General features: G+C 36.5%; 1 protein-coding gene across 1 annotated transcript in view; it reads right to left on the bottom strand.

Moving 5' to 3' along the window:
- Positions 1–14,779, bottom strand: part of ankar (ankyrin and armadillo repeat containing) — a 155,555-nt gene that overhangs the window by 101,043 nt on the left and 39,733 nt on the right. The window contains 2 exon segments of the mRNA XM_060828124.1: positions 3,452–3,567; positions 7,683–7,846. Coding sequence (XP_060684107.1) covers positions 3,452–3,567; positions 7,683–7,846 — 280 coding nt within the window.

The raw sequence follows: 14,779 nt of genomic DNA, 5'->3' as shown, positions 1-14,779 counted from the left end.
ATTGGTGAACATCCCCACTTCTGATGTTATGATAAAGGGAAAATCAATAATCAATCTGCTGAAAATGGTTGGGTCTAGGACATTACCCCAAGGAACTCAGGCAGCAATGTCCTGGAGCTGAGATGACTGACCTCCAAGCACTACAACCATCTTTCTATGGGCCAGATATGACTCTAACCAACAGACAGATTTTCCCCCAAACCCACTGATTCCAGTTTTGCTTGAGCTCCGTGATGCCACACTCAGTCAAATGTGGCCTTGATTCAAGGGCTGTCACTCTAAACTCACCCCTGGAAATCAGCGTTTTTGTTCACGTTTGAACAAAGACTATAATGAGGTCAGGAGCTGGCTGACCCTAACAGAACCTAAACTGGGCAGCAGTGACCTAGTTTTTACTGAGCAGGTGCTGCTTGGTAGCACTGTTGATGACTCCTTCAATCACCTTAATGATGGTCAAGAGAAGGCTGATGGGGCAATAATTGGACAGGCTGGCTTTTTTGTATGTATACATGACATACCTGGGAAATTTTCCATATTGTCAGGTAGATGCCAGTGTTGTAACTGTTTTGGAAGAGCTTGGCTAGGGGAGCATCAGGTTTGGAGCACAAGTTTTCAGTCCTATTGCCTATAGCCTTTGCAGTATCCAGTACTTTCAAATATTTCTTGATATCATGTGGAGTGAATCAAATTGGTATCTATGATGCTGGAGACCTCTGGAGGAGGCTGAGATGGATCATCAAATTGGCAGTTCAGGCGAAGATTGTTGCGAATGCTTCAGACTGTCTTTTACACTGATGAATGCACTTTTGCATTGCCCTCTGAAATAGTCAAGCAAACCACTCAATTCAAGGACAATTAGAGACTGGCAAGAAATGTTCACCACAACAGCATATGGAAATGAACAGGCCAAATGCTGCCCTTGCCAGGAACACCCAAATTCCATGAAGGAATAAACTGCTCAGGCAAATTTGATATCTGGCTTCATCTCAGACTGTCCAGCCCACACTCAATGCTCAGGCATGATGAGATCCCAGGAGAGGGCAGCCAATGCCTGTGGAAACCTGGCTAATAAACCCAACTACATTGAAGGAAAGTGGCAATCAGCAAATTAAGACCCACCACTCAATGACCACAAAGCAGACAGAACAAGGGCCAGAGCAATTCCAATTGGCCAGTCATAGTTTTTTCAAACTGAATGACCATTATCTGCCTGTCCCACATTTGCCCCCCACCTCACATATAACACTACAGCAGGAAGCCATTAGCATATCATTGATGAAAAGCTCTTTAAAAGAGCTCTACATTTAATCACACTCCTACTCCTACCCTTTCAGTGAAAGATTTTCTCCCCTGATTGCAAGGCTGTCACAATTTGTTGACTTAAATCATCTGAAAGTTGATATATAGATTGGAAAAGTTGCAGCAGTTTTCAGGGGGTTGGTGGGCTATGGAGTTAAGGTCACAATCAGATCAACTATGATCTTATCGGATGGGGCAGGAGGCTCAAAGGGTCAAATAGCCTCCTCCTGTTGCTAATTTGTAGGTTGTACACCACTAATTAATCCTTGGGAGGGCCAACACAAACTATGAACTGCTCCAAGCTTACTTCACATCTTCCTCACAATCCCCTCCCAGAACAAAATGAGTGGTTCCAGAGAAGTTGAACTCTGGAATCCTATCAACACACATGGAAGAGACAGACAGAATCATATAGATCACCAATACTTTGCATTGCACTTCACCCTTCTTGCTAGTTAGATATTTTCTCATCTATATGTTCAGAGATTCCTTACCACCTATACTAACAATCTTGCGCTTATTTTGTACTTGTGATTAATATTATTGAAGTTGTATTTCAACTTTCAGATAGGAAACAGTTGGTTTTCATTACTTGAAAAACACATGCCCATCTGATACTGATTTTGTAAATGACTGAAGTCATCTCCTGTACTGGTTTGATCCCCTGCCAAGCTCCTCTCCTGGGGATAAATACAGTAAGTAATGCAGAAAAAGCTGTTACACAGATCCAAGGGAGGCCCAATCACTGGATGAACAGAGAGTAGAAAGAATGAAATAGTTTGCTGTCTGCAATCTGAGGTCTAGGCTTCTGTGTCTCGACTTGCATTGAAATGGTGACTGCTGTTGATGATTGTTCCTTCTTAACAATCAGGGTTTATATTGCAAAATCTAAAGTAGTTTTAACATGCCTTTACTACATTTCATATTCCCAAATCTGTCATAAAGTCTGGATGACAAATTGTTGATGAAAATGCAGAATTCTGCAAGTGGGCAGGCAAATAACAATGGACCTCAATTCCAGTTAGATTGTGCTGTATTTAAGAATATTAGGTACACGATTCTGCTGTTAATGCAGATAATATACTGTACATACATATGTGGAAGATTAGCCATGGTCGCATACATGACTGTGAAGCAGGAGAAAAAGTGTATAGACTAAGTATGAAGAAGTCATAGTAAAGAAGCACAGTGGAAGCCATTATGTAAAATAGATCAGTCACAAGAAATAAACAACAAAGTCTCCTAATGAAGAATGGAGGCTAGTTATGCATTGCATGATTGGATTCAAAATTCAGAGAATGAATGAGCATCAATACTTAATGGAAGAAATTAGGAAAATAAATAAAATCTCTGCTTCTTAAAGATGCAGGGACTTGTTCTGAGCAAAGCATTTAGCCAAATGTGCAATACTACACAGCAAACTGATAGCAAGTTCAGTGGTGTGAATTATATCTTTTTTTCATTAAGATATCTGACAGAGTCTATCTTTGACCGTGTGTTGTAAGAATTGACTTGCATTTTATTTTAAACATTTAAAATAAATACTACATTTGTAAATAGATATATGTACCATATTTTTGTTGATAATGATATTAATCTGACTCATCAAGTCAGATTATTTTACCTTCATGAATGCGATCAGTAGTTGGAGAGGTGAACATCTCCTTTTCTTACATTTTTCCAAACAATAACTGTCTTAAGACCATTGAGAATATTTAGTAATGGCACGCTTAAATTAATTAAACTTCAGAGGCTTATGAACTAACTTTGTTAAATTATCAAAATACTAGCAAAAGTTAATAAAATTACCAGCATGAATTCAATGAGTTAATACAATACATGAAACAACTAGCAGCACACAGATGTCAATGTAATCAATTAATATTAAATTGAAACAAAATTAATATCAATTTACCATTTTATGTATGTCTCAGTATCAGAAAAATTACATTTAAAAATAGCATCAGAATTGAGATCAGATAATTTTGGTCACAGAATAGAGAGAAATAAGAAGAAAACAGGAAACTGATAAAGAAAAAGCAAAACACAGTAAATATTTTCAAACAATATAATCAATACAGTGTATTTTAAAGGAGAGACTGTAATGGGGTGAAAATGCCCTTTTTTCAAAAAAAAAGACATTCATACCCACCTTTTCCCCTCAAACTTCATAATAGGTATGGTATATTGACCCCTGAGTAGCATATCAGGTTTGAACAATTGTTTCAAATGGTACATTGCTTGGGTCTGGATATCAGTAAAGTTAGCCTGTAGCAAAACAGCAATTATTACATACATTAAATATTGACATTTAATTTACGGTATTACAGAGTTCAAATTACAAGATAAACAATTAGGTTCCCATTAAAAATATTCTGTATCGTAACCCCTTCATGTAGTTTCTGTGTAAAATACCACTGCCAATATGATACCATCTGAGCATTCCCCACATTTTAGCCCTTGTAACATATACCACAAAGAAAGGGTTCTTGTTGAAACAGATGTCTTGAAGTTTATTAACGCTAACTATTTGCACTATGCTAATGTCACAAACATAGTCTGAGTTTTGTGTTTACTGATTATATGGAAAAAAACATGCCATATCTTTAAAAAGATTGTTACTTTGATTACAGCTATTGTTATAATAACAATGGTTACTGAAATTGATGTGGGTACCTTTATACTGGAACATCAGACATCATGTGTCATCTAACTGTCTTAATGGTACACTGGCTGTCTGATCTGGTATCCACTAAATAATATATTCCCTCCCACTTTTACCTTTAAAGAATAGGAGCCCTTTTCTGGTTAATGTACACCAAAGCATCTAGACATGCTATCTCTACATATTAAGATAATGCTTTGGTAAGACATGATCAAACCTTGTTCTTTGACAGTTGTCATAATTTGGCTGTGTAGTTTCACTTTGTAGTGTGCTGTCTGTTATTGTTGGAAGAATATATACCATGTATTGTAAATATGCAGTTGTCATCTGGCACTAACATAGTACTTTCAGTATCCAGTTAATCATCCTGTGTGATAGCTGATTGATCGTATGCAGTTTGAATATGTCACCTATTTTTTTCGCAGGACTTGACCAAGGCTCATTACAATGTTAAATAAGCTTCGCTGCACACAATTATGCTGTATCTATCTACTAACCTATGTGTTCGTATAGCAATCCCAAACTCTGACAATTTGTCTAGGTTAAAGTTGGGATAATCGTTTTCATTCTTATTGGTCATGCTACTCATCCATTTTCTCTCTTCTTTCCAGTAATGCAAGATGTACATGTAATTGGGTGGCAAGAATGTGGGGAGAAAAGAGCTGTATGGATCCATCTTTTAAGTGAGTGGTGCTGATGAGGATGAAAAGTTTTCTGGAGGAGGAGCACGTAAATTTAACATTGTGGCCATTCCAAAAATTCTGGCCATATCTAAAGACACCTCTGAATATGTGATATTCTAACAGACAGTTAACAATTCATTCTCCAGGGAGGAAGTGGTAAATACAAAAAGCTAATAAAAATCCATAGCTAAACCTTTCACTTTGCCACAACTTAAGTCTTTGCCATCTCTACAGTTTCTATTTCCAACAAGGTCATTTCAGATCACATTATCATCCTTCCTGTTGTCTATTGTGGCTTTGGAACCCAACGTCAATATTATCACTGTTTTCTTGGAAGCAATAGCCCTTTTCTCTAGGCCCAAAATCTCTCACGTACAAAAATCTTCCAAAATCTTCCTTCTTCTCTGAGTCTTCACCTGTCATGTTAGCAGTGTCTTCCTCAACCTATTTAAGAATTTACATACTCCTGCTTTTCATGCTTATTCTCATCAAATTCTTACAGGTTCCTACTCCTTCAAACCTTTACTATTCAGAAGTATATCAATAAATGTAGAACTGAATACACAAGTTGCATAACTAGCCATTTCTCAAACATCTTCCTGTGGTCAAATCATCTAATGACGTCAGATATTTTAAACGATTTTCTATTGTCAGTGACCTCCACAGAACACTGCCCTCTACAGGTCATCTTGCTCTATAATGAATTCACTATAACATCATTGCTGAATTGAGGACACTTCCTAAACTGTGAACTTTTGGCATGTGTTGGTTATAACATGATTACATTACCAATACTTCAAGTGCTGTTTCTAAAGTGCGATTTTCCTATAATGTGGGGTTGCACAAGAATGACTACCATTGCATTATTGAAGAGCTACCTGTGTTATCTTTACCATATATTTCATGCTAGCCATTGAGATGAAACATATTTAAAAGACCTATTTAACATTTTAGGAATTTAATTTGATTGGTAAATGATAAATGTATGCGGGTTAGCACTTTTTGTTTAGTACCAAGGTTTTTTTAAAGGTCAGAAAATCATACTAGTACAGTCACCTAAATGTACCAGTTTCAAGAAGACATATAACTGCAATCATCAGCTTAGTGTTATGGACCTGACCAAACTCCCTCAAAATATATTAAGAAGATATCCTAAACCCTAATGTTTTCTAATTTTAAAGGCAAGTGCCGGGTGTTGCATTGCTAATGCAATTTGATTAGTCAAACAACCAGATTTGAAGTAAAACACTCTTCAGTCATATACTATCATTAACATGCCAAATAAGAAAGAAGAAATTGGAATAACTTTAGTCTATTGGAAAATTTAACAGAATGACAGATCATACTGATAAAGTACAAATTTGAGACGGCCCAGGGAATTCCTTATGAACTCAACCTGTAAGCCTCTCTCATGGTTTGTCCTCTTTGGTGGTCTGGAATTTAAAAAAACTCTTACAGACAATTTAGTTTAATTTTAACCATCCCCTTCATTTACTAATAGCATCACTGTTACAACATAACACTGATACCTGTAAGTCAAGCTAACTGGATTCTATTAATCCAAGAAAGTAGAAATCGCTCTTCTTTCAAATGCCCTGGCTATTTTTGTACAATCAAAAACAGACTATTTTTATATACAGATTTACAAAGTCATTCCTGTCACAAACACAAAAGTTAACAAAAGCACTGCATGTTCTGAACTAGACAGATAATAGCAAAGGACGATAATTCGGGAGAGAAGTTAATTGATACCAAATTTCTTTCCGAGGCCAGAATTTAACATTGTTTATTAATTTCAGAAAGGAACAGCCATGAATATTATCACTTGGTGTCCTGTTTGTACAAATTCACTGATGTTAAGGCAAATGTCCTTAATTATTCTATCCTTCCTTGCCGTACTTTTTTTTCTAGTGTGCAGCAAATGTATTCTATAATTCAAAATTACGTTTTAGTCTAAATGTTTAAAGACAACATTTAAGGCTATAAACTTTCTGAATACAGCTACTAAACAGTAAATGTTCCATTAAAGTAACATCCCATAAACGCACCTTTGACAAAGGCAAATTCAGTAAAACAGATTACTTCTCATGAAATTCTACAGCAAGAGAAAACCCAGCTTATAGCTGTATTTGAAAGAGGAAAACCAGCTACCACATCCAGCTTCAAGATGCCAGCAACTGCTGCTGAAAAGCTAAAACTGAAAATCCTGGTTCTGGGGGAGCTTGCCCCTCCCATTGTAGCTGCCTCTATTATTCCAACTTTTAAAAAAAGCCAAAGCCTCACAAGTTGTTTACTTTATGAGTTTTAATAGACAGCTCTCACCTCTGACTTAAAACCTCTCTTCAAAAAAAAACCCAGGACAAAATGCACCTCTTAAAGTCATTGTATCAGCACATTAGGAAAACCCTTTGAGTGTATGGAATAACTGGTTTATATATTTGGGTGTATGACAATCAGATTAAACACATCAAGGCATTAGGTTTGATTTTAGTTCAGTTCAGAAAACACAAAAGACTTGTTGAGATGATTCACAGGTTGGTTCCAGAAGTAAGTTTTAGTTTTTCTCTTACTGGATTTTAGTTCAGTTCAGTTCAGATAAAACCAGTCACTGAAGCAGCAATGCTTTTTTTCCACTTTGTGCAGTTTCTAAGACTAAAAACATTACGACTGAAATCTTCAGTGTGTTAGAATTGAAAAGGTTTAGGTTATCAGACTTGTGAAAGGTTCATGCCATCAGACCTGGACATGTCCTCATTTGATAATCACAGTGCACACAACCAGAAAGGGATGAGTAAATCAAAAATGAGATTGGGATTTCTTCTCTGTCATCATCAGTATTGTTCATCAGCTCAATTAGCAAAAATCAGCAACAAAATGTGGAACAATCTTAATACTCTATGGCTTAATACCAAGCTAAATGCGAGATTTAAGAACTGATTCACGCACTTCATTTTGAAGTTATGTTCACTTGCATTTCTAATATTTTTCTCTGTCTGGGCAAATTTACTGAGAAGGGTGATTAGTTACAAGAATACCTTAATATGTTCAGGCAAGTCCTCAATTCCAGGGGTTCCAATGTCAAATTCAATTCCACCATGCAAATGGAAGAACTCATTTGTATTGTACAGAAAATGTTTACATTTGAAGTTTGGACCTAAAAGAAGGGGTGGAAACTCACGCTCAGTTTTTAACTTGTCATCTGTTAAGAAAAAGATAGACATATTGTTAAAAGGATACGGCTTTATTTAATGTTGCAGTGCCACATAGCATAGCTGTCATGCAAATTCTTCATATTGTTAAACGACATTAAAGATGACTAGTTTCTTGACCATCAAAAGTACAATATCAAACAAGTGAACAGGGCACTCAGTAGAACATGTACCTCTGTCATGCTGTGTTACAATTCTAGAACACTTTCTTGAAGGTTTTCCTTGTCTTGGAGATGCTCTGTAACTACAAAGCTGAAAAAAATCTTTTTATCATGGAATTCCACGTCACTGCAAAGGATATGCATACAAAAACTTTTGCTCACATCTGGGACAAATTTCAGCACAGCAGCTGAAACAATTCACAACATTTTAAAACAGCCATCACTCTACATGAGACAATCCATGACATCCTAAAAAGAAATTTAATCTGCCCTGTCTCCTGATGTGAACAGATTCTTTTTTAAAAACTCCAGGATCTGGATCTGCATTATTTGCAAAAGCGAATCAGTTCTTACTTGAAACAAAACCTATCTGTCTACCATGTTTCTTAAAGTATTCCCATTAGCTTTTGAGATATATGGTGACAGACAAGCAGGGGGTCAAAATATTACTTCCTTGCACTTTCAGAGTGTCTTCCTACAGCAGATGACGATGTTGCATTTCTGGCTCGTTAATGAAGACAGAAATTTAACAGTCATGTGGAGTTAAGTTTGGAACTGTGCAGGGACTGATATTCCCTAAAAGGAACAGCATGTTTAGACCTTGGTACCTTCCCACCCTTTTCCAGTTTTCAGTCAAGTTGATTTAAAATAATGGGAAATGTCAGTTTAGCTCTCCCATGGTCATTGAGATAAATGCAGTTAGCAGTGCTTCTTCAGTGAAATTGCCAGATTGGTAATCCTTTGGTCCAAAATGATAGTGATGAAATATTAAAAGGCAATTGCCCTAGGAATGGTTCATGTGAAAATAGACATTGTACATTTATAAAAAAAACTTATTTAAATTTGAAAATTGTTTTACTTTGACTTTTCAAAAATATAGTTAAAATAAGCATTAATATCTTGGGGAATTACCAATGCCTGTCAAGGTGAAATATTCAATAATACAGAATTAACATTTCAGATTGATGACTTTTATGAGAATTCTGAAAAATGATAATGAACCTGAAATGTTAACTCTGTTTCTCCTTCAACACGTAGTTTGGTGACCTGGATGTAAACTCCATCCACAATTTTCTAACAAGAGGTAAACAATATAGAAGGGTCTTTGAAACAAGTTAGCATTTACAAAGTCTCTAAAATATACGTGAATTTTCAGAGTATAGCAAATAAGACTGGGGAGTAAACATATGGAGATTGCCATGTGGAATTTTGCTGTTGAGACATGTTCTATGCTCTGGATAGCATCTCTTTCTTTGGTAAAGACAGATGCAAAGAATTCATCTAATACCTTAGGTATACATCAAAATCATGATATTTTGTTAACTGAGACCTGGCTCAAGTAAAGGCAAGACTGGGTCTTAAGTATTCAGAAAAGATAGAAAAGAATGGCAAGTAGTAGGGATAGCAGCATTGGTTAAGGAGTTTATTGGAGTGCTGAAGAAAAGGTTGTCTCATAAGATCCAAGCACAGAATAAATTTGGCTAGAACTAAGGAACAAAAAAGTACAATTACAATGTTAGGTGTAGTTTATAGACCACAAAATTAGAAAGTAGTTATAATAGAAGACTTCAATACCCAAACATAGACTGTGATACTTGTAGGTCACTTGTAGTGAGGGCAAATGTTCATGATTTACAGTTTCCAGTCTAACTAAAAAGAATGCACAGTTTAACCTAATTCTTGGAAGTGAAGAGGGTCAAGTATACCAAGTGTCATTTGGGAATGATTTTGGAGATAGAGTTCATTGCATCATCAGGCTCAAGATGACAGAGAGAATGACATGCAACAATACAAAGTGAGAAAAATAAGAACAGAGTTGGCAGGGTTTTCTGGACAAGCGATTGGCAAAAAAACAGAAACACATCAATGGATGCCTTCAAAGTGAAGTTAGTTTAGCTACAGTCAAGGTATATTCCTCAGTTGGGAAAGGTAGAACAATCAAATACAAGAGCTCCCTGAATGACAAAGGAGATAGAAATTAAGATAAAGAAGGAATAATGTGCTAATGAGAAGGCATCATGTAGAACATAGAGAACCAAGAAGAACATTGCAGGTTCAGAGGGGAGATGAAAAAGCAAATAATAGACCAAAGAAGAATTATGAGAAAAGGCTGACCTCCAACATAAAGAGGTGTTCCAAAGACTTCTGTGGTCATATAAATAATATAAGGGTAATACAACGAAGAATAGGGTCAATTAGGGACCAAAAATGGGAATGCAGATGGCATGGCTGAATGAATACTTTGCACCTTTTCTTTAACAAACAGGGATCCTGCCGGGCCATGGTGACAGAGGAGGAAATTTAGTCACTGGAAGGATACAAAATCGATAGGGAAGAAGTATTGTATAGACTGTTGATACTTAAAGTTGACAAGGCATTAGGACTGGATGAGATACATCTTAAGATTTTAAAGGAAGCGAGAACAAAAATTGCAAGAGTACTGACCACAATCTTTCAGTCTTCCCTAGATCTGGGGAGGTGCTAGAAGACTAGAAAAATACAAACATTACAACCTTATTAAAGAAAAATTCTAAGGATAATCCTAGCAATTTCAGACCAGTTTAACTTTAGGCAAAAACTCGAAAGACAATTATCTGTGATAGAATTAATAGTTACATGGAAAAAGATGGGCTGATGAGGAAGAGTCGGTGTGGATTTCTCTGGGGAAAAACAGCTTGCACTAACTTGAAATTTTTTCTAAAAAGGTTATAGAAAGGCTCACTTAGATTTACACCATTGATCTGCTGTAACTAGACTTTCAGAAGGCATTTTATTGTGATTAGAAACAGGTTGACCTTGTTGACAAGGGGTTGTTAACCTGGGCCAATCAGGAAAGCCCTGGCTGACCAAAATAATCAGGAGAAAAGAGAAATATATATATATATATAAACAGAAGATGATTAGAATCTCCTCAGTTTCAGGGTCTGAAAAAAGAGAAAAAAATAAAGAAAATCAGGAGATGAGAACCTCCTTAGTTCATGTAGCTGACTCTGAGTTGACTGGTCACAGCCAATGTTCTGTGCACTAGTAATGAAGAGTACCTGGTGATGGGATACTGGCTTCTGTGCAGTTATTTTACATCTGATACAGTGCTGCATAACAGACATGGGAGGAATGTTATTGGTCATAGGATAAAAGGATCAGTAGCAACCTAGAGGCAAAACTGACTTAGTGATAGGAAACAGAAGGTAAGGGTCAATGGATATTTTTCAGACTGAAGGAAAGCTTATAATAAAGTTCTATAAGAGGGTGGTATTGAGACCCTTGTCTTTCCATGATATACATTAATGATCTAAATCTTGTTGCATATGGGGAAATTTCAAAGTTTGCAGATGACATAAAACTTGAAAGAACTATAACATGTGAGGAAAACAATGTACAATACCAATATGTCAAGTTTGTGGAGTGGACAGATAGGTGGCATATGTGTTTCAATGCAGCGAAGTATGAGGAAATGCATTTTGGTTTGGAACAACATTGAAAAACAATATAAAATAGTGTACTTCTAAAGTGGGAGCATGGACAGAGGAATTTTGGTGTATATGTGCATAGATCATTGAAAGTGGCAGGATAGGTAGAGAGAGCAGGAAGCAAACCATCCTATTTACTTGGTTTTATTAATGGGACACAAAGTACAAGAGCAAAGAGAGACGACATTGAACTTGTATAAAGGCCCTTATGTTAGACCTCAGTTGGAGCATTTTGCACAATTCTGGATGTCACGTTACAGGAAATGAATGCAGTGGAGATAGTGTTTATATGAATAGTTCCAGGGATGAGGAAGATCATTTATAAGAATAGATTGAAGAAATTGGGACTGTTCTCCATGGAGAGAAGTTGGCTTAGAGGAAATCTGATAGAGGTTTTCAAAATCGTGAGTGAGCTGGAAAGTGTAGACGGGAAGAAATTGTTTCTCCTTATAAGAGGAACAAGAACAAGAGAGCATAGATATAAAATAATCTGCAAAAGAGGCAAGGTTGAAGCAAGGAAAATACTTTTCATTAGAAGTCTGGAATGATCTGCCTGGAAGTGTGATATTGTTGTGTTCAACTGAGGTACTGAAGAGGGCATTGGATAATTATTTGGATAAAAATAATATGCAAGGGTATGAGGATGAGGCAGGAGATTAGTGCTCGGTAATTATGCTCAGTTATTCAGCCAGTGCAGGCACAATGGGCTGAATATCCACTTTCTGCACTGTAACAATGCTCTGTAAAAATTATTATTTTAGTGAGTAATCTGGAAATCTGAGGGTCACTCAACATGAAACGTTAATTCTGATTGATAAAGAGTACTGAAATTAGTTGGAAGACAAGAAGCCTGAAACAGCTGCCCAGCTAATCTCTATTTCTGAAAATAAAATCCTCTTGTTATGCTCAGGATGACATTTTTTTAAATAAACTCTTAATATTTTCTGAACAAGCTAGATTTCCCAGACTCTAGAGACCACCAAATGTGATTCGTAACTTGACACCACATGCAGAATGTCAGAGCGACACACTTGAGAACATTTATGCTTTATTCCTTTTACCCCCAAGAACAACCCAAATGGCCAGAAAGTGTTTTTCTTCAATGAAACTCTGCAGAGAAAAATCTATTTTTTCTTCCACTCCTAAATGTGTTTTGGTCATTTAGAGGGATAAATATTTATCCTTCCATATTACTAACCGTGTGTGTTTACAAGTTATTGAATCTTAATTTACTAAGTTTTTTTGTTTTTTTAGTTGGAGGTGATCCTGAAAGATATATTTTATGCAGTTGGACAGGGAAGGACTATTAGGGATAGTCAGCATGGTTTTGTGTGAGGGAAACTGTGTCTCTCAAACTTGATTTGAGTTTTTTGAGGAAGTAACCAAAAAGATTGATGAAGACAGAGCAGTATTATTTACTTGGACTGTAGGAAAAGGCTTTGACAAGGTTCCACGTGGTAGACTAATTAGTAAAGTTAGATAACATGGGAATGAGGTTGAGCTTGTTAATTGGATACAAAATTGGCTTTATAATAGGATACTGAGGGTGGTGGTGGAGAGTTGTTTTTCAGACAGGAGGCCTGTGGCTAAGTGTTCCACAGGGATTGGTTCACTTTTGTTTGTCATTTATATTAACAATCTGGATGTGAATATAGAAGGCATGGTTAGTAAATTTGCAGATGACACCAAAATTGGTGATGTAGTGGACAGTGAAAAAGGTTATCTAAGATTACAAAGAGATCTTGATCAATTCAGTAATATGTGCAGAAAAGAGGTTTATGGAATTTAAATGTAAGATAATGCATTTTGGATAAAATAAACAAGGGCAGGATTTGTACAATTAATGCCATGTCCTTGGGTTCTATTGCAGAACAGGGAAACCTATGGGTTTAGGTACATATTGAAATTTGTGTCACAGATAGACAGGGCGGTTAAGAAATGTTTAGCAATCTTGCCTTCATTACTGAGAGCTTTGAGTTCAGGAGTTGGGTGTCATGTTGAGGTTGTACAGGACGTTGGTGAGGTCTCTTCTGGAGTACTATGTGCAATTCTAATTATCCTGCTTTAGGAAGGATATTATTAAACTGGAGGGAAGTTCACAAAAGGTTAATCAGGATGTTGCCAGGAAAGAAGGGTTAGAGTTCTAAAAATAGGCTGGGACATTTTTTTACTGGAACATAGGAGGTTGAGGGGTGGTCTTATTAATGTTCATAAATCGTGAGGGGCATAGATCAGACGAATAGCAATGAGCTTTTCCTTAGGGTGAGGGAGTCTCAAACAGGGGGCATATTTTTGAGATGGGAGGACTAAGTTTTAAAAAGGGCAGATCTTATTTAAAACATAATAGAGTATTTAATTGTTCCTCTTGGTAACTGGGAAATACGACTTTTTAAACTTGCTTATGGGATGTCAGTTTACAATTATCGACAGTGGCTACATGGTTGCCATTAGACCTGCTCTCTATTCCATATAGAGTCTTGTAGCATGGAAATAGATCCTTTGATCCAACTCATCTATGCTGACCAGGTTTCCCAAACTGAACTAGTCCCACTTGCCTGCATTTGGCCCTCTAACTCTTTCCTATTCATGTACCAGTCCAAATCACTTTTCAAATGTTGTAACTGTACCTGCATCTACCATTTCCTCTGGCAATGCTTCTATATATGAATCACCATTTGTGTGAAGAAGATGTCCCTGAGCTCCTTTTTAAATCCATGTCTTTTCACCTTAAAAGTATACACATTTCACTATCTGACATAGTGGGGTACAAACCTATCCCCCAAGGACATTAGCCTGGGGCTTCTAGATTGCTAGCCCAGTGATGTTACTCCTACATCATTGCTTCTACTTTTATGTTGTGACCTATGGAGTAGTGGAACTAAAATGAAGGTGCATTCCATCATCCTCAGTCAAAAAACAAAGGTGGTGGCTCTAGTAGTACAGGCAGTATTTGAGGAAGTGGAGAAATTATAATTTAAAAAGTTAAAAAGAAATATGCCCCTTGAGCATTTTTATATCAAAACAACTTCATCAGTTGCAAAGACGTTTCTGGAGGTGAAACATATCCCTGAATGATTGTTCTTATTTTTGCAATCAAGATTAGCTAATTTAATTGACAGAGCAATTAGAGTTAGAGTTAAAAGAATGAGCTTGAAAAGCAGAGACATTTGAAATCAGATGAACAGCTAAGACAGCCAGATAGTGCTTCAGTTGAGTTCACAAAATTTCAGTTGCAGTTGAAATGACTTGAAAGAGAGAAATAAATTGAAAGAATGAAAAAAACATAGATGGA

The sequence above is a fragment of the Hemiscyllium ocellatum genome, chromosome 7 (assembly GCF_020745735.1).
Source record: "Hemiscyllium ocellatum isolate sHemOce1 chromosome 7, sHemOce1.pat.X.cur, whole genome shotgun sequence".
NCBI lineage: Eukaryota > Metazoa > Chordata > Chondrichthyes > Orectolobiformes > Hemiscylliidae > Hemiscyllium > Hemiscyllium ocellatum.
The sequence above is the reverse complement of the archived record's forward strand: the minus strand, read 5'-3'. Positions and strand labels throughout refer to the sequence as shown.